At 40.8% G+C, this 24,736-nt stretch overlaps 1 protein-coding gene across 5 annotated transcripts in view; it reads left to right on the top strand.

The window, feature by feature from the left end:
* Positions 1-24,736, top strand: part of LOC139745716 (SWI/SNF-related matrix-associated actin-dependent regulator of chromatin subfamily A containing DEAD/H box 1 homolog) — a 249,393-nt gene that overhangs the window by 50,080 nt on the left and 174,577 nt on the right. For all 5 annotated transcript variants that reach the window (XM_071656185.1, XM_071656206.1, XM_071656196.1 and 2 more), the window contains 3 exons: positions 2,732-2,981; positions 11,279-11,363; positions 22,968-23,139. In XM_071656185.1, the coding sequence (XP_071512286.1) occupies positions 2,732-2,981; positions 11,279-11,363; positions 22,968-23,139 (507 nt within the window). The remainder of the gene's footprint in view (positions 1-2,731; positions 2,982-11,278; positions 11,364-22,967; positions 23,140-24,736) is intronic.

Here is a 24,736-nt window from a genome sequence, read left to right as displayed (position 1 = left end):
AAACAGACGGAAGAATGGCCCAACCCACCCACATACACATGTATATACTTACACATCCACACACGCACATATACATACCTATACATTTCAACATATACATATATATACATACACAGACATATACATATATACACATGTACATAATTCATACTGTCTGCCTTTATTCATTCCCATCGCTACCCCGCCACACATGAATTGACAACCCACTCCCCTTGCATGCGTGCAAGGTAGCACTATGAAAAGACAACAAAGGCCACATTCATTCACACTCAGTCTCTAGCTGTCATGTATAATGCACCGAAACCACAGCTCCCTTTCCATATCCAGGCCCACAAAACTTTTCATGGTTTACCCCAGATGCTTCACATGCCCTGGTCAATCCATTGACAGCACATTGACCCTGGTATACCACATCATTCCAGTTCACTCTATTCCTTGCACACCTTTCACCCTCCTGCATGTTCAGGCCCCAATTGCTCAAAATCTTTTTCACTCTATCCTTCCACCTCCAATTTGGTTTCCCACTTCTCCTCGTTCCCTCCACCTCTGACACATATATCCTCTTTCTCACTCTTTCCTCACTCATTCTCTCCATGTGACAAAACCATTTCAAAACACCCTCTTCTGCTCTCTCAACTACACTCTTTTTATTACCACACATCTCTTACCCTTTCATTGCTTACTTAATCAAACCACCTCACACCACATAGTGTCCTCAAACATCTCATTTCCAACATACCCACCCTCCTCCACACAACTCTATCTATAGCCCACACCTCACAACCATATAACATTGTTGGAACCACTATACCTTCAAAGATACCCATTTTGCTTTCTGAGATAATGTTCTCACCTTCCACACATTTTTCAATGCTCCCAGAACTTTCGCCCTCTCCCCCACCCTGTGATTCACTTCTGCTTCCATGGTTTCATCCGCTGCCAAATCCACTCCCAGATATCTAAAACACTTCACTTCCTCCAGTTTTTCTCCATTCAAATTCACCTCCCAATTGACTTGTCCCTCAACCCTACTGTACCTAATAACCTTGCTCTTATTCACATTTACTCTCAGCTTTCTTCTTTCACACACTTTACCAAACTCAGTCACCAGCTTCTGCAGTTTCTCACCTGAATCAACCACCAGTGCTGTATCATCAGCGAACAACAACTGACTCACTTCCCAAGCCCTCTCATCCACAACAGACTGCATACTTGCCCCTCTCTCCAAAACTCTTGCATTCACCTCCCTAACAATCCCATCCATAAACACATTAAACAACCATGGAGACATCACGCACCCCTGCCACAAACCGACATTCACTGAGAACCAGTCAGTTTCTTCTCTTCCTACTTGTACACATGCCTTACATCCTCAATAAAAACTTTTCACTGCTTCTAGCAACATGCCTCCCACACCATATACTCTTAATACCTTCCACAGGGCATCTCTATCAACTCTTATCATGTGCCTTATCCAGATCCATAAATGCTACATACAAATCCATTTGTTTTCTAAGTATTTCTTACATACATTCTTCAAAGCAAACACTTGACCCACACATCCTCTACCACTTCTGAAACCACACTGCTCTTCCCCTATCTGATGCTTTGTACATGCCTTCACCCTCTCAATCAATACCCTCCCATATAATTTCCCAGGAATACTCAACAAACTTATACCTTTGTAATTTGAGCACTCACCTTTATCCCCTTTGTACAATGGCACTATGCAAGCATTCCGCCAATCCTCAGGCACCTCACCATGAGTCATAAATGGTAAATAAAATAGGTAATAGATACTAGATTCCTGAGTATTATGTGGTTTAGCTAATGGTGAGGGCACTCAGGCTGCAAGCAGTCGGGAGCAAAAAGTAAAGTAATACCTCCAGACAAGAGATAGTGAACCAACATTGTGACATAGACCAGCTTAGTCAAGTTGTATGTTTAGACAGGCAGAGTTGATAAGCCTAACTGTATAAACTGTCTAGTAAATATGTAGAGTTAGAAGTGACCTAGATGTGAGAGTGGTAGACCATTCAAGGGCAAGTCAGACCTTTGGATAACTGGATCAGCTGTTCAAGAAAGAATTTATGGCATCTGAACAGTGCTTCCAGTTTCATAGAGGCAGACTTCGTTATTTGATCAGTGATAGGTGTTCAGGAGAGGTGAGATGTTAGTGATACCCAGTATGATCAGTATATTAAATTGTGGCATTACACACCTATCAAAAGAGACAAGAATGTTAATAGGAAGGATGATATGAGGAAAATTTATTGGAGAAATTTACAGAGCTGAAGAGGGTATGCTAAAATGGTTTGGACATATGGAGAGGATGAGTAAGAAGTTACATATCAGATGTGGAGGGAACAAGGAAAAGGGGGAAATCAAGGATGAGGTGGAAGGATGGAATGGAAGATGCAATGAGTGCTCAGAGCCTGAACTTGCAGGAGGGTGCAGGACAATGCAAGGAATACAGCAAATTGGAGTGACTTGCCGTTAGTGTACTGAGACAGGGCATATGAAGCAGTCTGAAGAAACCATGGAAAGGTATTTGGGGCCTCAATGTGGATTGGGGTTCTGGTTCAGTGTATTATACATGACAGCTAGAAAGTGGATGTAAGCAAATAAGGCCATTTCCTCATCTATTCCTAGTGCTTCATTGCTAACAAGGGATACAGTGAACAAGCATAAAAAGAAATATGTAATTCTATATTTTTGATTCTTATTTCAGGAATTTTTAGATATATATCGAGAAAATAAGTGGGATGCCAAACTTACAATGACACAGCTGGGGAAGCTTAGTAAACAAAGAAAAACAAAGCAGAGACTTGAAAAAATTGAAGAGGAGCTTGCCAAGAAAAAAGTAATAGCTGAGAAGAAAGAAGAAAAGAAGAAGCAGAAAACAACTGAGAAGGAATTGGAATCAATGGCACGAGCAGCCATGAAGGAGAAATTAAAAGCACGAAAGGCATCCTGGAAAGGTAGGTTTTTAAGCAAACAAATTTCCTTTTTTTTTGGAGCTGACTGAGCACTGGCAAAAGAATGCCTCGGGCATAACCGTCTCTTATGAAAGGTGAGATAAGTAGTATAGATAAAAAGAATGTATGAAGGATGAAATCCTCAGGTGGTAGTAGTTTGTAGACCTGACTCTTAAACTTTTCATTGCACCTTATTTCTGTAATTACCTGCTTCATGTTCATTGAAATAATCTAGAAATTTTTCCCTTACAGAATATTTCTGTATCATATATATTTGAAGAAAATGCCCAGAAAGATAGTACCTGTAGTGGATATTCACCAGATCTAGTGAATCTAATGGTCCCTTCAGTAGATTTTTGGACTGAATCAGGGAATTGAAAGGATATATAGGACCATACTGTGTAGAGGGGGGTCAGGACATAGAGCTAAATAGGTACATGAAATAACTCATCATTATGTGAGTTTCCAAGTAAATAGGAGCTTAGAGACCATAGGCAAAAAACATTTGAAATGATAATCAAAATGTTATGTAAACAATGGAAATGATGTACAATATTATACTCAAAACATTAGTAATGATTAGTTATTGATGTACTAAAACAGGTGTAGCATTAACAGTGTGCATTGATACACAGTGAAGGCAGCTGGATGGCCAGCAGTGACCCTGTTACACACCATCGCATAGTTGATAGGCTTTTTAAGAGTGGAGTAAGGTTGGAAGATGGGGTCAGGAGGTTGAATATTTGGAGCTACAGTTGGTGAAAGATGATTAAACCGTATGGTGTTAATTGAATGTTGATGAAGTGAATGATTACTGTAGTTGCTGACAAAGTGCAGGCAGAAGTATGCCTCATTCAAAGTGATGTTATTTAAAAAGGTTATTTATTTTTTTTTTTTCATACGATTCGCCATTTCCCGCGTTTGCGAGGTAGCGTTAAGAACAGAGGACTGGGCCTTAGAGGGAAAATCCTCACCTGGCCCCCTTCTCTGTTCCTTCTTTTGGAAAATTAAAAAAAAAAAAAACGAGAGGGGAGGATTTCCAGCCACCCGCTCCCATATATATATATATATATATATATATATATATATATATATATATATATATATATATATATGTATATATATATATATATATTTTTTATTTATTATTTTTATTATACTTTGTCGCTGTCTCCCGCGTTTGCGAGGTAGCGCAAGGAAACAGACGAAAGAAATGGCCCAACCCACCCCCATACACATGTATATACATACGTCCACACACGCAAATTATATGGTATGTATTAAAAGAAAGAAAGCATGCTATGTGAAACAACAGCCATTTGCATAATGAAAGCCCAAACTTAGGGATGGGATAAATGCAGACAAGTCATGAGAGCAATAGCCAAAATAATTACCATTGAAATGAGAGAGGGCAGCAACAAAAGCATCTTAGGAGATGGAGAGAGGTTGGAGAAAGGTAATAGCAAAGAGATGTGATATAAATTGCCTTTGATTTCAGTCTTGCTGAAGGAGAGGTGGAAGAAGAGTCACACCAAATTATGAAAGTAGTACTCCATATAGGGGCAAATGAGCCTACATTAGATATGGAAGAGCAACTCTGACCAAAATTAGTGTGTCAACTATGCAATACCCCCTAGTCTTTGGGAAATAGATTTTGTGATGTCCAGTGTAGGGTGTCCAGGATAGAGTAGAGAATGAGTATGAATTTGTTATTGCAAGGTTGAGGTGTGGCACTTTGAAATTTGATATCAGAAAATTTTTAAGAATTAGAAAGACATTTAGGTAGAAATGCATTTTTGTACTTTTTTTTTATGTTTGTTGGCTCCAGTCGTGGACAAAAGCTCACATCAAGGCCAGGCCTTAATCAAAATAAAGAGAGAATTATGAAACGAAAAAAGAAAAGCCAAGGAAAAGTATTTACAAATTTTTGAGAAAGTGAAAAACCTGTCTTCTGAAATTTGCCAGGTCATTGTTATTGGGAGATACATGAGAAGGTAGAGAGTTCCGAAGCTTTGACGTGGGGAAAGAAGCAGATATTAAAACAGCCCACCCGTGAGTTGCTGATGGCCGCACAATAATCATGTGATGCAGCAGCTTGCCGAGTATTGCATGGTTTAGCTAGTGGCGTGGTTACACAAGGAGCCAGCTCTTGGGAGCAGAAACCGAAGTAATACCTATAGAAGAAGGAAAATGGACCAGCATTGCAGTGTAGAGCAAGGAGGTCAAGCTTGGAAATTAGCCTGGGACAGTTTATGAGGCGGACCACTTTCGACTTTGCCAAGTAAGGATGTAGAGCTAGAACCACCTCAAATGTAAGAGGGGTACTCCATACAAGAACAAATCATTATCTTGTATAAACAGAGCAACTATTTGTAAGACGAAGTTTTGACATCTAAACAGGATGGCCAGTTTCTTAGAGGAAGAGTTAGCTATTCCTGTAATGTGGTGTTTCCAAGAAAGAGTGGATGTTACAGTAATACCAAGAAATGTTCATTGAGTCAAGAGGTCGAATTACTGAACTGTCAAAGGAGAGACAAGAGTTGTGAGGAGTTTTCAGTAGAGAGATGGGTAGAAGCTGGGTCTTGGAGGCCTTAATATTAACATGATTTTGTGTACCCACTGAGATATCCTGTCCAATTCTGAGTTTACTGAGGAAGCCTTGACAAAATGAGATGCAGATCGAGTGAGAGAAAAGGAAGCAGAATTGAAAGATGTGGATGAATGCAGTGTTGATTTGTTAGCATATGAGTGCAGTGTTGATTTGTTAGCATATGAATGCATTGATTATTTGTGGAGGAGAGGAACTCATTGAGAAAAGGAGAAAAAGTGTAGGGGACAGGACAGAACCTTGAGGAATTCTGCTGTTTATGGTGAAAAAGGGGAGAGACTGATCCATCAACAACCAGATAGGAAACGAGATATGAAGAAGCAAAGTGAGAGAGGGAAGCTAAAAGATGGGAGGTTAGAGATGAGACCCCAATGCCATACCCTGTCTGAAGCCTTAGATATGTTAAGGGCAACTACACATAACTCTCCAAAATCTTTCATGGATGATTATCAGACATTAGTATAATAGAAATGAATATCACCAGTGGATCTCACCTTACAGAAGCCATACTGGTGATCAGAGAGAAGAGTGCGATTTTTGAGGTGCATAAGAATATGGAAGTTGAGTAGGGATTCAAAGACTTTGAAAATGGTAAATGTCAAAGCAATTGGACGATAGTTAGAGGGTCAGATATCCTGGGGTTCAAATGACTTCCAATCCTTCTGCTTTAGTGCTCGACAGAAACTCGTACATCACATATTATGTTGCAACTCAATTCACTACACTTGTAATTCAAATTGCACCATATTGATTTTGATTCCTACTCTTTATGCACCTCTTATTTGGTGAGAATTTTACTTCTGTGATTGTTTTTGTTGATGTGTTCTGAATAGATTTTCTTGCATGTAAACATGTGCTCAATGTATTTATACACAGCCATGTAATTCTTACCAATAAACCTTTTTGTACACTGTCTGTCTTTGAAGAGCTTTAGGTAGATACATTAGGTATAAGTAATATGTAGGGACATTACCTGGGAGCATTAGATAGAAATAGTAGATTGGAACATTAAGTAGATACATTAGGTATAAGTAATAGGTGTGGGAGGAAAGTTGTTAGAAGCAGTGAAAAGTTTTTATCGAGGATGTAAGGCATGTGTACGTGTAGGAAGAGAGGAAAGTGATTGGTTCTCAGTGAATGTAGGTTTGCGGCAGGGGTGTGTGATGTCTCCATGTTTGTTTTTGTTGATGTGTTCTGAATAGATTTTCTTGCATGTAAACATGTGCTCAATGTATTTATACACAGCCATGTAATTCTTACCAATAAACCTTTTTGTACACTGTCTGTCTTTGAAGAGCTTTAGGTAGATACATTAGGTATAAGTAATATGTAGGGACATTACCTGGGAGCATTAGATAGAAATAGTAGATTGGAACATTAAGTAGATACATTAGGTATAAGTAATAGGTGTAGGAGGGAAGTTGTTAGAAGCAGTGAAAAGTTTTTATCGAGGATGTAAGGCATGTGTACGTGTAGGAAGAGAGGAAAGTGATTGGTTCTCAGTGAATGTAGGTTTGCGGCAGGGGTGTGTGATGTCTCCATGGTTGTTTAATTTGTTTATGGATGGGGTTGTTAGGGAGGTAAATGCAAGAGTTTTGGAAAGAGGGGCAAGTATGAAGTCTGTTGGGGATGAGAGAGCTTGGGAAGTGAGTCAGTTGTTGTTCGCTGATGATACAGCGCTGGTGGCTGATTCATGTGAGAAACTGCAGAAGCTGGTGACTGAGTTTGGTAAAGTGTGTGGAAGAAGAAAGTTAAGAGTAAATGTGAATAAGAGCAAGGTTATTAGGTACAGTAGGGTTGAGGGTCAAGTCAATTGGGAGGTGAGTTTGAATGGAGAAAAACTGGAGGAAGTGAAGTGTTTTAGATATCTGGGAGTGGATCTGGCAGCGGATGGAACCATGGAAGCGGGAGTGGATCATAGGGTGGGGGAGGGGGCGAAAATTCTGGGGGCCTTGAAGAATGTGTGGAAGTCGAGAACATTATCTCGGAAAGCAAAAATGGGTTTGTTTGAAGGAATAGTGGTTCCAACAATGTTGTATGGTTGCGAGGCGTGGGCTATGGATAGAGTTGTGCGCAGGAGGATGGATGTGCTGGAAATGAGATGTTTGAGGACAATGTGTGGTGTGAGGTGGTTTGATCGAGTGAGTAACGTAAGGGTAAGAGAGATGTGTGGAAATAAAAAGAGCGTGGTTGAGAGAGCAGAAGAGGGTGTTTTGAAGTGGTTTGGGCACATGGAGAGAATGAGTGAGGAAAGATTGACCAAGAGGATATATGTGTCGGAGGTGGAGGGAACGAGGAGAAGGGGGAGACCAAATTGGAGGTGGAAAGATGGAGTGAAAAAGATTTTGTGTGATCAGGGCCTGAACATGCAGGAGGGTGAAAGGAGGGCAAGGAATAGAGTGAATTGGAGCGATGTGGTATACCGGGGTTGACGTGCTGTCAGTGGATTGAATCAAGGCATGTGAAGCGTCTGGGGTAAACCATGGAAAGCTGTGTAGGTATATATATTTGCGTGTGTGGATGTATGTATATACATGTGTATGGGGAGGTTGGGCCATTTCTTTCGTCTGTTTCCTTGCGCTACCTCGCAAATGCGGGAGACAGCGACAAAGTATAATAAAAAAAAAAAAATAATTACCTGGGAGCATTAGATAGAAATAGTAGATTGGAACATTAAGTACACTCATTAGGTAATAACAGCTGGTGGGAACATTATGTAGGAGCCTTTGAAAACACTGCACTAGAGTTGCCCTTTGCCAGTGGCCTGTTAAGGGTTAGGCACTAAAGGTTAAGAAGCAGCACTAGAGCCCACCAGTTATATAGAGACTTTTGCCATGATCACCCCTTCATGGGAGTTCCCAAAGGGAACGGGCATCAGAGATATAGTTAAATAGTTGAGATGGCCTTGATAAGGGCATCAGTTGCTCTTGCCATCTCAGCTAACATAAAAAAAGAAATAAGCAGAATTTCAAGATGGGACAACATGAAACAGCCTGTAGTGTTACCTTGATACTTGTTTTTCTCATTCACCTATAACATTCTCCTTTCTGACACTACACTTAGTTTTACATTAATTTACAATATTAATGTTGCCATACTGATATCAGCACAATTACACCTGCAAAGTTTGCACTTGTTCATATACAATTATCATGTTCTTTGTGGTACAGAGCCTGCTTTTTGTGTATATTGTAGCAAATAAGGGTGTTAGCAAAGATACAGGAAACAGTATTATTGCTGAAAAGCTTAAGATGATTGAGTGTCATGAGTGTGGAGAGAGCAGCTCCTGCCTCATGCAGGAATATGGTCCCAGTAAGAACTCATTTTATGACTATATTAAGAAATAAAACAAGTTTGTTTGTTCCCTGAACAGTGCTCTTTTAAGGAAGGGAAAGCTTGAGCTGTGCTTACTTGGTACCAACAGCACTGTACTAAGAGAATCCCAGTGCGAGTGCATGGTGTGGATCTGCAGAATGCAGCCAGTAGATTTGATATGCTGCTGGGCTTGACTGAGCAGTCTTTCAAAGATAGTGCAGGCTGGCTCCAATGTCTTTGAAATTAGAATGGGCTAGTGGACAACATAGTATGTAATGGGAAAGGTAGTGAGTGCCAACAGAAAGTGCTGTGGAGCCATTCAGTCTACAGCTGAGGGAGGTTATTGACAGCACCTGCCTAAAGTCATTCCACCTGTACATTGGGGATGAGGCAGGGCTCTATTTGTGAGTTCTGCCTGAGAACAGCCAAGCCCAAAAGAGCATTTCTAGAACCTTAGGCTATAAGAAAAGTAAGGGGTGTATTTCTGTGTTATCCAGTTCTGGCATATGTTTTTTTTTCACTTGAAGCCTGTTGTTGTGGGTGGAAGCAGAATACCTGGTGGTATCAAGGATTTTGTCAACCACTTGCCTAGTTAACATTGGTTATACTTTCTAACTGGTTCCACAAGCACTTTGTTTCTGCTGTGAAATACCATCAGAAATCTTATGAAAGTAGCTCCACATGAAGTGAAGGCCCAGTTCCTCATCAATAATGCATCATCCCACCCAGGCTCTGGTGAACTGTCCAGCAGGGATGTATAAATCAAGATGGTGTTGTTGCCTACCAACACCACCACCTTGATGTAGCATATTGATCAGGAAATCAGTATGTCAGCTAAGCGTTTGTGCAGAAAGAAGCGCTTGGACCAGTGTTATGTGGTCAACATCATCCCTGAGAAGGAGAAAAGAGAGCCAAATATACACCTGCAGAACCTGATGAACTACAGCATCGTGAATACTATTTTTTGATTGGACTAATGCCTAGGATTCTGTTCCTTGAACACCCTTCTACATAGCTGGGACAAGTTGTTGAAGAAATTGAAGAGGAACCTGACTTTTAGGGATTTAAGCCATAAGATTTTGCTTGAGTTCTTGCTTAAGCTCGGAACAATTTGGTGATGGAAGAAGTGCAGTGTTGGTTGGATGCTAACTTGCTGGATACCACCATTGTACTGATGAGATTGTTGAGGAAGTGTCTAAATCTACTGGTCAGGTATGGGAAGAGTTAGAAGAGGATGAGAATGCAGCTGACACCACTGGGAGTGAGTTTCAGTGATGTTTTGGCTGCCATTGACACCCTCCTTTTGTTCATTAACCATAAAGACAGTGGGGAGGTCAATAGCCAGTGTGAATGTGTAAAGTGGATCAGATTTAGCCAGATCAAGATGCAGCAGGACTAGTTGAAATAGCCAAAGATTGATGCTTTCTTCACACCCTAAAAACCTTCTAAAAGATCCAGGACAGTGAGTGAGCAGTCAGCTGGAGTAATTTCTACCTCAAAAGAAACCCTCCTACCCACCTTCTGGACTTCTACCCGTTTCAAACCAGTAGGTGATTCATGTCACATCAAACATGCTCCCTGGGTTATTTTATTCAGAGTAGTCTTTGCTACTCTCTGAACATGTCGTCTCTGGGGAGGTAACCTAAAAGACAAAATCATCTTAGGAATAAGTAAAGCTTCAAGTGAATTTGCTAATATTCAATTTATTAATGTTCCCAAGAAAAATTCAGCAATGTAACTGAATTTGGCTTGTATTGGACCATCCTTCCCCCTAGTTAGAACATTTTAACAATGTTTTACTGTAGGAGAAATAAGAGCCGTGGGGTGATAGAAAAGTTATAGGGGGTCTCCTTTTTTTAGAGTTGGCTGAACTAGAACATGCTTCCATAGAGAATGGAAGGTGTGGGATTTTAAGGAGGTGAAATACATTAGCAATAATTGAAGCTAGCTCATAGGCACAATTTCTTTAAGATGTGAGGAGGTATGCCATTTGGTCTGTATATTATGCCCATATGTGTTCGGGAAACAGCTTGGAAGTACCTTATGCAAGGAAAATGTGGGAGAGGTTTAATAGAAAGAAGTGGAATGTGGATTGAGATTTGCAGTTATCAAAACCAGAGTTAGAAGAATGTTAGGAGCCAAAAAGAGCAGCATTAACAGCTGGGAGTTGCCTATAGATTGATCAGGATAGAAAAGAAGAAATGTCATGTTTCAGAAGTTTTTGTTTTATTTCAAATAAACAAATACAGCAAGTAAACAACTTCATTGAGAATGTGGTTTAGATGAGAGCATTTTTAGACCAACTCGCACATAATTGACCATTAGTCTTTTATTTTCATGAATTTTAAATGACAGTTTTTTCTTGTTTGTATAACAGTGAAGGCAGCTGCCAGTCATGATGAGCAAGACATAGAAGAAGAGGAGGAAGACTATCACTTTGGAGGTTCAAAAGTGTATGACAGGTAAGTCACAGTTTATAAGTGTTTTGTTCTTGCCTCTCCTGTCATTGCAAGGTAGCAATAGAAACAAACAGTCAGTAACCTTATTTTCCCATGTCCATTCTTTCCCATGTGTAATGTACTGGAGCTAGCCAGATCCCTCAGATTGACCAGTGGTTTTCCTTTACCTCATCATATATGTGGTTAAGCTCATTGATGGTATGTTGCCCTCCCGATATTGCATCAGTCCATTTGTTTTTTGTGATGCACATCTGTCACCCTTTTGAATGTTTGGGCTCCAGTACCCCAAAGCCTTCTTTACTCCACTCATCCACATCCTTTTTTGCCTTCCCCTTCCTGGTGTCCTTACCACCTCCAACAAGAAATCTTCTTAGTCAGTCTGTCTTTACTTATCCTCTCCATGTGCCAGAACCATTTCAACACTCCCTAGTGGGCCTTATTAGGTAGACTATCACACCTCTCTCTAACACTGTTGTTCCTTGTGTTAATCTACTTGCCTCACTCCACATTACATTACATTACATTACATTACATTACATTACCAACACATTCATGCTTTTCCTTTCTTTTGCATTTAAGGCCATAAACTCTCATCCTTACAACACTATTGAGGCTACTGTCCTTTCAGACTTACCCATCTTTCCCCGAACAGACTCATTTCATCTTCCACTTGGTCCTTAACCCTTAGGTTGTGCCATGCCACTACACAGACAAAGATTTTGCCGGCAAGGTTTTATTTATAAATGTCACTATCAGCCTAATAACATGAATGAAAAAATACCTCTCCTCAGTCACTCACAAACTTTCAAATTGCATGTAATTGTGTCATCAGGGTAGGAAGCCAGATGTATATGGCAACTGTTGAAGTCAATTTTGTGATAAAAAGTTTCTTTCACTCTTTCTCTGAAATCAGTACCATATTAATCAAAAATCAATATAATGTAATGAAGGTGGTAGCTGAGAAGAATTGTCATAAACATCAATTAAACATGCAATGAGGGCTTTATGCTATCCCTGTTATTCTGGCTAAATCTCGTCCCAGGTACTCATAGGTAATCTCTTTGTTTTTACATGTTCACCTTTTCCCACATTATTGAGGAAGCACCAGGAACAAGTGAAGAAATGGCCTATTTCACTCGTCGACTTTCTAGCTGTTTTGTATAGTGCACCAAAACCAGAACCCATCTACAGTCATGCTCCACAAATCTTTCCATTATGTCATCTGACCATTTCATATGCCATATACCATAGTTGAGCCCATAAATAGCAAGTTGTCTCCTGTGAACCACATCACTCTAGTTTGTTCTATCTCTTGCATGCCTCATTCCCTCCAGCATGTTCAAGCCCAGAGCCTTCAAAGTGTCTTTCACTTCATCATACCACCTCCTCCTTGGTATCCACATTTTCTTGTTCCTACCACTTCTGACATGTATACCATCTTATTCACCCTTTCCTCACTCATCCTTTCTATATGTCCAGATCATTTTAGCACACCTTCTTCAGTTCTTTCATACATACTCCTCTTACTACCACATTATCTATCTATCTATCTATCTCTCTATCTAGTTCTCTGTGTCTCTGATGCTTGTTCCCTCCTGTAACTCTCATCAAGGGGTGACCACAGCAAAAGACTCTCCGCTTATCCTTGCCCTTACATGCCTCCCTTGCATACCCCATTACACACATTCTTCCTCTGTTTCTCTCCCTCCAGTATTCCTGCAACCTATTTGCCCATGTTACACATGGTCTTCCACTCATACCAACCCCTTTAATTGTTCTAGCATACACTCTCCTTGTAAACTCTCAGTCTTGCATTCTTTCCACATGCCCAGACCCCCTCATAGTATTACATTTCATCATTCTACCACTCCACAATTTATTCCCTCTGCATTCCTTGCTGTATCATATCTCTCATATACCCTTTCATTTCTTTCTTCATTCCATCTAGTGACACCACATGCTCTTCTTAAATAACTCCTTTCCACAGCCTGGATTCTTGACCTCTGTGCCTCATTCCATGTCCATGTTTTGGCTGCATAGATCAGGGTAGGGAGGACTATACTGTCCCTTAAAACTCCATTCACTACTGTACTTAACCTCTACCCTTTATTATTCTATTAAGGGACCCTATGACTCTTCTACCTTGTACTGCTCTCTGCCTTATCTCCTTCCATATCACCACACTTACCCAAGACAGTTCCCAGATGCTTAAATTCCCATCTCATCTTTCAGTCTTTTCCCCCCCCTTATATCCACAGCACAATGTAGTACACTTTCTTCTTTCACTCTGTATGGTTTTATAAAATCTATATTTTCACTGTTTCCTTTCAACACCATTACTTCACTTTTGCTTGCATTCACCTTCAATCTCCTCTGCTTACATACATCATAAAATACACTTACAACCTTCTGCAACTCCTCTACACTCTCCACAAACAACACATTATCATCAGCAAACAGGCTTGCCTCAAGCCACCATATCTCACTGCCACACCCCATCTCTGCACCCCTTTTCCCTAGTTTTGCTTTCATCTCTCTTATTACTCCATCTCTGCACCCCTTTTACCTAGTTTTGCTTTCATCTCTCTTATCACTCCATCCATATATATATGTTAATATGCCACGGTGACATCACACAGCCCTGCCTCACACCAACATGTATCCCAGAACTTTTGCTCGGTTCATTATCCTCTTACAAACGCATTTGCTTCTCTGTACACTATCCAACAGTTTTCCCCTACACCATATATCTCACATATAACTCATCCCATAAAGCATTCCACTCGACTCTGTCATACACTCTCTCCAGAGCCATAGAAGCTGCATGCAACTTCTTACCTTTCGCAAAGTACTTTTCCACAGTCATCTTTACAACAAAAGTCTAATCCACATTTCCCCCACCTTTCCCTAAAACTCCCTTGCTCTTCACTTATTCTGTATTTAGTCACTTCCATCATTTAGTGTTCTTGCATACACTTTTCCTGGTGTACTTAACATACTTATTCCCCTACAATTGCTACAGACATCCTTCACACCTTTTTGTTTGAATAAAGGAACAATAATAGCTTTCACCCAATCCTCAGGCACAGCCTTTTGTTTCCATGCTAAACTACATATAAGATGCATCCACTGTAACGCTTTCTCCTGCATACTTTAGCATTTCACCCGTAATCCCATCCACTCCAAGTGCCTTTCCCACCTTCAGCCTCATTCATCAGTTGTTTGAACATAGAGGTAGGAAGGATAAGCCTTCAATCAGGGAATGGTAGAAGATTTATATGATAAATGCTGTGGATGAACGAAGTCACTCCCATAACAATCACGATGAATGGAGTAAAGTATAGCCTTAGTGTGTGCATGGTTTCTCAAGTTTTGGGCAAGCAGAAACAATACCCCAGATCCAGCAGACAATTGTGATGCTTTCCAACAGTGTTGGATTGAAGAAAGTGAAAGAAAGATGTGGCTTTATTGCTTGGGTCTTATTCTGAGGATATGAACAGGTAAGAACTCATATACATGGAGGCAAAAAAGCTCCAGGAGGAAAATACAGAAACATCCCTTTCCACATGCCATTTTACATCCAGGGAGTTATTTGAAGCAGTCAACCACATTCTGGCAAATATCAGAGTAGCTATCAAGTATATGGATTTGGAAATATTTAGCAAGCTGTTCATATCCTATATAAGGCCAAAACTATGTTTCTCAAGTTTGGTCACTGCACCTAAAGAAGCATGTATAGCCAATAAAGAAGATCCAGAGGAGAGTAACAAACATGGTACTATAATTAAGAGGGATTTTGTAAAGGCTAAATGCTTTAAATTTGCCCATCTTGGAAGAGAAAAGAGTGAGGGGTGACTTGGTCACAACTTATAAGTTTTTAAAACAGACCAATGACATGGACAGCAAAAAATTCTTTAAGAGATGTAGGGATAGAGCAACCATAGGATATAACATTAGATTAATTAATAAACTTGGTAAAATGGATGGTAAAATGGATGTAAAGAAGTACTTTTATAGGATAAGAGTTTTTGATGAATAGAATAGAATAACTAAGGATATGGTTAATGTGGAAGATGAAATCCAGCAAGGTGGTGGGTTTGGATGGTATTGCAGTAGAATTTATCAAGAAAGGGGATGACTGTGTTGTTGATTGGTTAGTAAGGATATCCACTGTATGTATGGATCATTATAAAGTGCCTGAGGATTGGCAGAATGCATACATAGTGCCATTGTACAAAGGCAAAGGGAATAGGTGAGTGTTCAAACTACAGAGGTGTAAGTTTGTTGAGTATTCCTGAGAAATTGTATGCGAGAGTATTGATTAAGAAGGTGAAGATAGGTACAGTGTCAGACTGGGGAGGAGCAGTGTGGTTTCAGAAGTGGTAGAGGATGTGTGGATCAGGAGTTTACTTTGAAGAATGTGAGTGAGAAATACTCAGTAAAAAGATGGATTTGTATGTAGCATTTATGGATCTGGAGAAGGCATATGACAAGGTTTATAGAGATGCTTTATGGAAGGTCTTAAGAGGATATGATATGGGAGGTAAGCTGCTAGAAGCATTGAAAAGTTTTTATCAAGGATGTAAGGCATGTGAATAAGTAGGGAGAGAGGAGAGTGATTGGTTCCCAGTTAAGGTCAGTCTGTGGCAGGGGTATGTGATATCTCCATGGTTGTTTGATATATTTATGGATAGGGTGGTCAGGGAGGTTAGTGCTAGAGTTTTGGAGAAGGGCGAGTATGCAGTCTGTTGGGGATGAGAGTGCCTGGGAAGTGAGTCAGTTGTTGTTCACCAATGATACAGCTCTAGTTGCTGATTTGAGTGAGAAGCTGCAGAGGTTGGTGACTGAGTTTGGAAAAGTGTGTGAAAGGAGAATAAGAGCAAGGTCATTAGGTTCAATGGGGTTGAGGGACAAGTTAATTGGGATGTAAAATTGAAAGGAGAAGAATTGGAGGAAGTGTATTAGATATCTAGGAGTGGACTTGGCAGCAAATGGAACCATGAAAGCAGAAGTGAGTCACAGGGTGTGGGAGGGGGCGATGGTTCTAGGAACGATGAAAATTGGAGGGAGATAACATTATCTCCAAGGGCAAAAATGGGTATGTTTGAAGGAATAGTAGTTCCAACAATTTTATATGGTTATGAGGCATGGGCTGTAGATTGGGTTGTACAGAAGAGGGTGGATGTGTTGGAAATGAAATGTTTGAGGACAATATATGGTGTGAGGTGGTTTGATTAAGTAATAAAAGGGTAAGAGAGATGTGTGGAAATACAAAGAGTGTGGTTGAGATAACAGAAGAGGGTGTGTTGAAGTGGTTTGTATATACGGAGAGAATAAGTGAGGAAAGATTGACAAAGAGGATATATACGTCAGAGATGGAGGGAACAAGGAGAAGCAGGAGATCAAATTGGAGGTGGAAGGATGGAGTGAAAAAGATCTTGAGCAATCAGGGCCTGAACATACAGGAGGGTGATAAGCATGCAAGGAATAGAGTGAATTGAAAAGATGTGGTATACTGAGGTCGACGTGCTATGAACTGAACCAGGGTATGTGAAATGTCTGGGGTAAACACCATGGAAAGATCTGTGGGGCCTAGATGTGGATAGGGAGCTGTGGTTTCGATGCATTACACATGACAGCTTGAGACTGAGTGTGAATGAATGTGGCCATTTTTGTCTGTTTTCTTGGTGCTACCTTGCTGAAGCAGGGGGTAGCAATGCTGTTTCCTTTGGGGTGGGGTAGTGCCAGGAATGGATGAAGGCAAGCATGAACATGTACATGTGTAGACAGAGAGAGAGAGAGAGAGAGCGGGGAGTGGGGGGGCTGGAAACCCTCCCCTCCTTGTATTTTAACTTTCTAAAAGGGGAAACAGAAGAAGGAGTCACGCGGGGAGTGCTCATCCTCCTCGAAGGCTCAGATTGGGGTGTCTAGATGTGTGTGGATGTAACCAAGATGAGAAAAAAGGAGAGATAGGTTGTATGTTTGAGGAAAGGAACCTGGATGTTTTGGCTCGGAGTGAAATGAAACTCAAGGATAAAGGGGAAGAGTGGTTTGGGAAAGTCTTGGGAGTAAAGTTAGTGAGAGGACAAGAGCAAGGGAAGGATTAGCACTACTCCTGAAACAGGAGTGGTGGGAGTGTGTGATAGAGTGTAAGAAAGTAAACTCTAGATTGATATGGGTAAAACTGAAAGTGGATGGAGAGAGGTGGGTGATTATTGGTGCATATGCACCTGGGCATGAGAAGAAAGATCATGAGAGGCAAGTGTTTTGGAAGCAGCTGAGTGAGTGTATTAGTAGTTTTGATGCATGAGACCGGGTTATAGTGATGGGTGATTTGAATGCAAAGGTGAGTAATGTGGCAGTTGAGGGAATAATTGGTGTACATGGGGTGTTCAGTGTTGTAAATGGAAATGGTGAAGAGCTTGTAGATTTATGTGCTGAAAAAGGACTGGTGATTGGGAATACCTGGTTTAAAAAGCGAGATATACATAAGTATACGCATGTAAGTAGGAGAGATGGCCAGAGAGCGTTATTGGATTACGTGTTAATTGATAGGCGCTGGAAAGAGAGACTTCTGGATGTTAATGTGCTGAGAGGTGCAACTGGAGGGATGTCTGATCATTATCTTGTGGAGGTGAAGGTGGAGATTTGTAGAGGTTTTCAGAAAAGAAGAGAGAGTGTTGGGGTGAAGAGAGTGGTGAGAGTAAGTGAGCTTGGGAAGGAGACTTGTGTGAGGAAGTGCCAGGAGAGACTGAGTACAGAATGGAAAAGGGTAAAAACAAAGGACATAAGGGGAGTGGGGGAGGAATGGGATGTTTTTAGGGAAGCAGTGATGGCTTGTGCAAATGATGCTTGTGGCATGAGAAGCATGGGAGGTGGGCAGACTAGAAAGGGTAGTGAGTGGTGGGATGAAGAAAGAAATAAGATTGTTAGTAAAAGAGAAGAGAGAGGCATATGGACGATTTTTGCAGGGAAATAGTGCAAATAACTGGGAGATGTATAAAAGAAAGAGGCAGGAGGTCAAGAGATAGGTGCAAGAGGTGAAAAAGAGGGCAAATGAAAGTTGGGGTGAGAGAGTATCATTAAATTTTAGGGAGAATAAAAAGATATTCTGGAAGGAGGTAGATAACATGCGTAAGACAAGGGAATCAATGGGAACTTCAGTGAAGGGGGCTAATGGGGAGATGATAACAAGTAGTGGTCATGTGAGAAGGAGATGGAGTATCTTGAAGGTTTGTTGAATGTGTTTGATGATAGAGTGGTAAATATAGGGTGTTTTGGTTGAGGTGGTGAGCAAAGTGAGAGGGTTAAGGAGAATGATTTGGTAAACAGAGAAGAGGTAGTAAAAGCTTTGCGGAAGATGAAAGCCGGCAAGTAATAATAGGGTAAGAGAGATGTGTGGTAATAAAAAGATTGTGGATGAGAGAGCAGAAGAGGGTGTTTTGAAATGGTTTGGTCACATGGAGAGAATGAGTGAGGAAAGATTGACCAAGAGGATATATGTGTCAGAGGTGGAGGGAACGAGGAGAAGTGGGAGACCAAATTGGAGGTGGAAAGATGGAGTGAAAAAGATTTTGAGTGATCGGGGCCTGAACATGCAGGAGGGTGAAAGGCGTGCAAGAAATAGAGTGAATTGGAACGATTTGGTATACCGGGGTCGACGTGCTGTCAATGGATTGAATCAGGGCATGTGAAGCGTCTGGAGTAAACCATGGAAAGTTCTATGGGGCCTGGATGTGGAAAGGGAGCTGTGGTTTAGGTGCATTATTACATGACAGCTAGAGACTGAGTGTGAACGAATGGGGCCTTTGTTGTCTTTTCCTAGCGCTACCTCGCACACATGAGGGGGGAGGGGGTTGTTATTTTATGTATGGCGGGGTGGTGATGGGAATGATTAAAGGCAGACAGTATGAATTATGTACATGTGTATATATGTATATGTCTGTGTGTGTATATATATATATGTGTATGTTGAGATGTATAGATAAGTATATTTGCATGTGTGGATGTGTATGTATATACATGTGTATGTGGGTGGGTTGGACCATTCTTTCGTCTTGTTTCCTTGCGCTACCTCACTGAAGCGGGAGACAGCGACAAAGTATAGTAGTTAAATATAAAAGGTGAGAACAAAGGACGTAAGGGGAGTGGGGGAGGAATGGGATGTATTTAGGGAAACAGTGATGGCTTGTGCAAAAGATGCTTGTGGCATGAGAAGTGTGGGAGGTGGGCAGATTAGAAAGGGTAGTGAGTGGTGGGATGAAGAAGTAAGATTATTAGTGAAAGAGAAGAGAGAGGCATTTGGATGATTTTTACCGGGAAATAATGCAGATGACTGGGAGAGTATAAAAGAAAGAGGCAGGAGGTCAAGAGAAAGGTGCAAGATGTGGAAAAGAGGGCAAATGAGAGTTGGGGTGAGAGAGTATGATTAAATTTTAGGGAGAATAAAAAGATGTCTTGGAAGGAGGTAAATAAAGTGCGTAAGACAAGGGAACAAATGGGAACATAAGTGAAGGGGGCAAATGGGGCGGTGATAACAAGTAGTGGTGATGTGAGAAGATTGAGTGAGTCTTTTGAAGGTTTGTTGGCTGTGTTTGATGATAGAGTGGCAGGTATAGGGTGTTTTGGTCGATGTGGTGTACAAAGTGAGAGGGTTTGGGAGAATGATTTGGTAAACAGAAAAGAGGAAGTAAAAGCTTTACGGAAGATGAAAGCCAGCAAGGCAGTGGGTTTGGATGGTATTGCTGTGGAGTTTATTAAAAAAGTTGGTGACTCTATTGTTGACTGGTTGGTAAGATTATTTAATGTATATATGACTCATGGTGAGGTGCCTGAGGATTGGCGAAATGCTTGCATGGTGCCATTGTACAAAGGCAAAGGGGATAAGAGTGAGTGCTCAAATTACAGAGGTATAAGTTTGTTGAGTATTCCTGGGAAATTATATGGGAGGGTATTGATTGAGAGGGTGAAGGCATGTACATAGCATCAGATTGGGGAAGAGCAATGAGGTTTCAGAAGTGGTAGAGGATGTGTGGATCAGGTGTTTGCTTTGAAGAATGTATGTGAGAAGTACTTAGAAAAGCAAATGGATTTGTACGTAGCATTTATGGATCTGGAGAAGGCATATGATAAAGTTGATAGAGATGCTCTGTGGAAGGTATTAAGAATATATGGTGTGGGAGGTAAGTTGCTAGAAGCAGTGAAAAGTTTTTATCGAGGATGTAAGGCATGTGTACGTGTAGGAAGAGAGGAAAGTAATTGGTTATCATTGAATGTTGGTTTGCGGCAGGGGTGCGTGATGTCTCCATGGTTGTTTAATTTGTGTATGAATAGGGTTGTTAGGGAGGTGAATGCAAGAGTTTTGGAGAGAGGGGCAAGTATGCAGTTTGTTGTGGATGAGAGGGCTTGGGAATTGAGTCAGTTGTTATTCGTTGATGATACAGCGCTGGTGGTTGATTTGGGTGAGAAACTGCAGAAGCTGGTGACTGAGTTTGGTAAAGTGTGTGAAAGAAGAAAGCTGAGAGTAAATGTGAATAAGAGCAAGGTTATTAGGTACAGTAGGGTTGAGGGACAAGTCAGATGGGAGGTAAGTTTGAATGGAGAAAAACTTGAGGAAGTGAAGTGTTTTAGATATCTGGGAGTGGATCTGGCAGCGGCTGGAACCATGGAAGCGGAAGTGAATCATAGGGTGGGGGAGATGGCAAAAGCTCTGGGAGTGTTGAATAATGTGTGGAAGACAAGAACGTTATCTTGGAAAGCAAAAATGGGTATGTTTGAAGGAATAGTGGTTCCAACAATGATATATGGTTGCGAGGCTTGGGCTATAGATAGAGTTGTGCGGAGGATGGTGGATGTGCTGGAAATGAGATGTTTGAGGACAGTATGTGGTGTGAGGTGGTTTGATCGAGTAAGTAATGAAAGGGTAAGAGAGATGTGTGGTGGTAAAAAGAGTGTGGTTGAGAGAGCAAAAGTGGATGTTTTGAAATGGTTTGGTCACATGGAGAGAATGAGTGAGGAAATATTGACAAAGAGGATATATGTTTCAGAGGTGGAGGAAACGAGAAGTGGGAGACCAAATTGGAGGTGGAAAGATGGAGTGAAAAAGATTTGACTGCATTTGACTGGTTTGGGTGGTATTATTTTTTTATGTTTAGCTGTTATGGAAAAGCTATCAGTGAATCACATTGGCAATAGTCTTACTTGAAACAAGCTGTGGAAATTGGCACAGTAATTTATCCCAAGTGAGACTGATTACTCTGATACAGAAAAGCCAGAGACACTACCGGATGAAACAGTTTCTTGCTGCAGAGAATTGCTCCTTGAGAGAAAAGTCAAGAAAAGGCAGTTAACCAGAGGTGCCCTCCTCAAGGAACAGCAGAAATAAGAGGAGCCACAGCTTGGGCCCTCTTCCCAGGAGTAACTTCTGTCCTTTGTTATCTCCCACTGCTGTTCTGATGTGTTTCTGCTTAAGTGCTTTGTTGATGATTGTCCATAACTACACTTGATTATTAGATGTCATTTATGACTTTATATCGTTTAATTCTTATTGTATGACATTAGATTATGTTTCTTTGACTGAAGCACAAGTGCATGGTGGTGAATATGGTGGATTGAACATCAGCTGTAAAGAAATGCTTAGCGGTGCACCATGTGCATGTTACATCTCCCTTCTACTCCAGCTCTCTAATCACCCTTCCACCCTTCTGCTTTCTCACTCCATATTGTCTCATGTTATGTAATGTAATGTTCAAGTGCTACAACGTTGCTCAGTTATACTCACACTCAACCTTTTGGTTAGACATCAGCTGTTCAGTAGTGTCTGGCAGTGCTGCAGTCAATGTTACTAAAGAATTTGATGGATGCATCACCACACCATGTACCACAGTACCTCTCATCACCACTCCTACCTCCATCATCACCACCCCCAACATCACCACTACCGCTAGTATCACCACCTAAATCATAGTTTCAGTGATGCAGAGATGGATTAGCTTCAGCCAGAGCAAAGCAGTTCCATATCCTCTGTCTTCTGCCTCCTGCTTTCCTTCCACCCACTGTATCTGACCAGCATGCTGCCTATCTCATTTATTCTGCTAAAATTGTCACCAATCATCAAATTACTATCATTCTTGGTACAATATTGTACAGTTTTCATTTGTTCTTCATTAAGAAGTAAAGATGCATTACTGTAATAATCTGTTTTTGATACTATTAACCGTCACATACAATACTGTATGTGTATCCTGTAGGTAAAAAATGTCATTGGGAACACATCTCTGTATGTGCAACGGTATGATGACTCCATGGAGAGCTGTTTTACTTATTGCTTCATTTTTCAGGAATGTTTTCTAGGTGCTAATCAAGGTATTACTATATAGTTAACCTGATGTGAATAAACAAACAGTAAGTTTGACTTGTGGGATGCATATGAATGGGCCAAATGAGGAGTTTCCCCTCAAAGGCTACCTTACTAACTTGGGAAACGGTGAATATGTATTGAAAAAAAAACTATAGGAAATAAGGTGTGTTGATGTGATTTTTTTTACAATGTTTACATTATACATGAGCAACATAAGTGTCAAATGACTGTTTTCTTGTATTCTTCAGTGATGAAGATTCTGGTGGTGAAGAGGACACAAAAAAAGCAGGTGATCGTCAACTAGTCCTCCAGTTCTTTAATGAAGCTTCTGTTGGTGAGCTTGCTGCCATTGGAGGCTGTTCTAAGAAGAAGGCAGAAGTTATTGTACAAATTCGACCTTTCAGAGATTGGGCACATATTGTGAGTGTGTTGTGGATTGCTACACAGTACTAATTTTTTGTGAACAAACTTTTGTACAGTAGGCTAAGACCCTCTCAAAGTTTTCAACTAATGTTGCTTTGCTCTTCTTATGGTTTGCGATACTTGCATTTTGATCTCATGCATAATCTTGCCCTATCTGTTTGTTTGTCTGTAAGTGTATATTGTACATTATGATATTTCCATTCTTTTCATTATATGCAGTCTGCTTCTGAATTTTCTCATGTCTGCATATCACTTTGATAATCATTTCTTTCTTCTGTAGTCTTGCCCAAAGTTTGAGATATTTCCCTGGAATATTTAGGTCAGGATTCAGTCTGCTCTCAATATTTTGTTGAGAAGACACCAGTCTATTCTCACCATTGCAAAAATCTTTGAAGATATCTACAGGAGTTGCTTGTTGTGGGAGCTCACATTTTACCCTGGTGATACTCATGTAAGGACATACAGTGTGCTTAGGTCAGGATTCAGTCTGCTCTCAATATTTTGTTGAGAAGACACCAGTCTATTCTCACCATTGCAAAAATCTTTGAAGATGTCTACAGAAGTTGCTTGTTGTGGGAGCTCACATTTTACCCTGGTGATACTCATGTAAGGACATACAGTGTGCTTCTGGTGTCGGCCAGATTTGAAGATCCTCACTTTTTTTTTTCCAAGACTGAAATTTCTCTAAGAGTGGGACCTGGTGTTACCCAAGACTTCATTCCAAGAGCTTCTGCAATTTCAAGGCTATAACTAACCACTGGCATCCATGTAAAAATATAAGGCTTAACCTGTCTTTATACTTAAGTGACCTCTACTCACAGATCCCCCTCCCCCTTACCCAACAAGTAGAACACTGACAGAAGACTTGTCCAAAGAAATACTCGACAAAATTAATCAAGCCAACTTCGCTAGTCAGTCTTAAACTCCAACCCACCAGACATACAACCCACCAGAAACCACATTCTTTAGATGAACATGAGTCACATCTCACTTGTACTCTGGATATCACAGAGTAGTACAACATTACAAACACCTTTTAACATAAGCCAAGACATTTCATGCCCATGATGCAACAGACGTAAAGAAGAAACTAAGCACTTACTGCTCAGTGACCCTGCACTCTCTGCACATAGACACACACACATAACATCACAACACTTTATAACTTGTGGTCTACCCTGTGGATGTGGCTGGCTTTCTGAGTGCTGCGGGATCCTCATAAGGTTACAAGGAACTCCTAGGGCAGAAAGTTAGTAAGTAGTAAGAGGACAGAGACCAGGCAGGTGTGTGTGTGTGTGTGTGTGGATTAGGTTTTTTCCTCGACTTTGTGTGAGAAATACTTAAAGAAGCAGAAGCATCTGTATGAGGCATTTTTCGGTCTGGAGAAAGCATGTAGTAGGGTTGATATAGATGCTCTGTGGAAGGTGTTATGAACTGAGGTGTGTACCTACCTACCTACCTATGAGTACGTACATAAAGATTTTGCCATGGTAGAAGGGCTGTAGCATTGGACTCACCACTTGAGATGTATGTTGAAGCATGACATTTATCTCAACTGCTTCTCTTTGTCCCTATATCTGCCACTCTATCATGA

The sequence above is a fragment of the Panulirus ornatus genome, chromosome 4, assembly GCF_036320965.1.
Source record: "Panulirus ornatus isolate Po-2019 chromosome 4, ASM3632096v1, whole genome shotgun sequence".
In the NCBI taxonomy this organism is placed as follows: domain Eukaryota; kingdom Metazoa; phylum Arthropoda; class Malacostraca; order Decapoda; family Palinuridae; genus Panulirus; species Panulirus ornatus.
The sequence above is the reverse complement of the archived record's forward strand: the minus strand, read 5'-3'. Positions and strand labels throughout refer to the sequence as shown.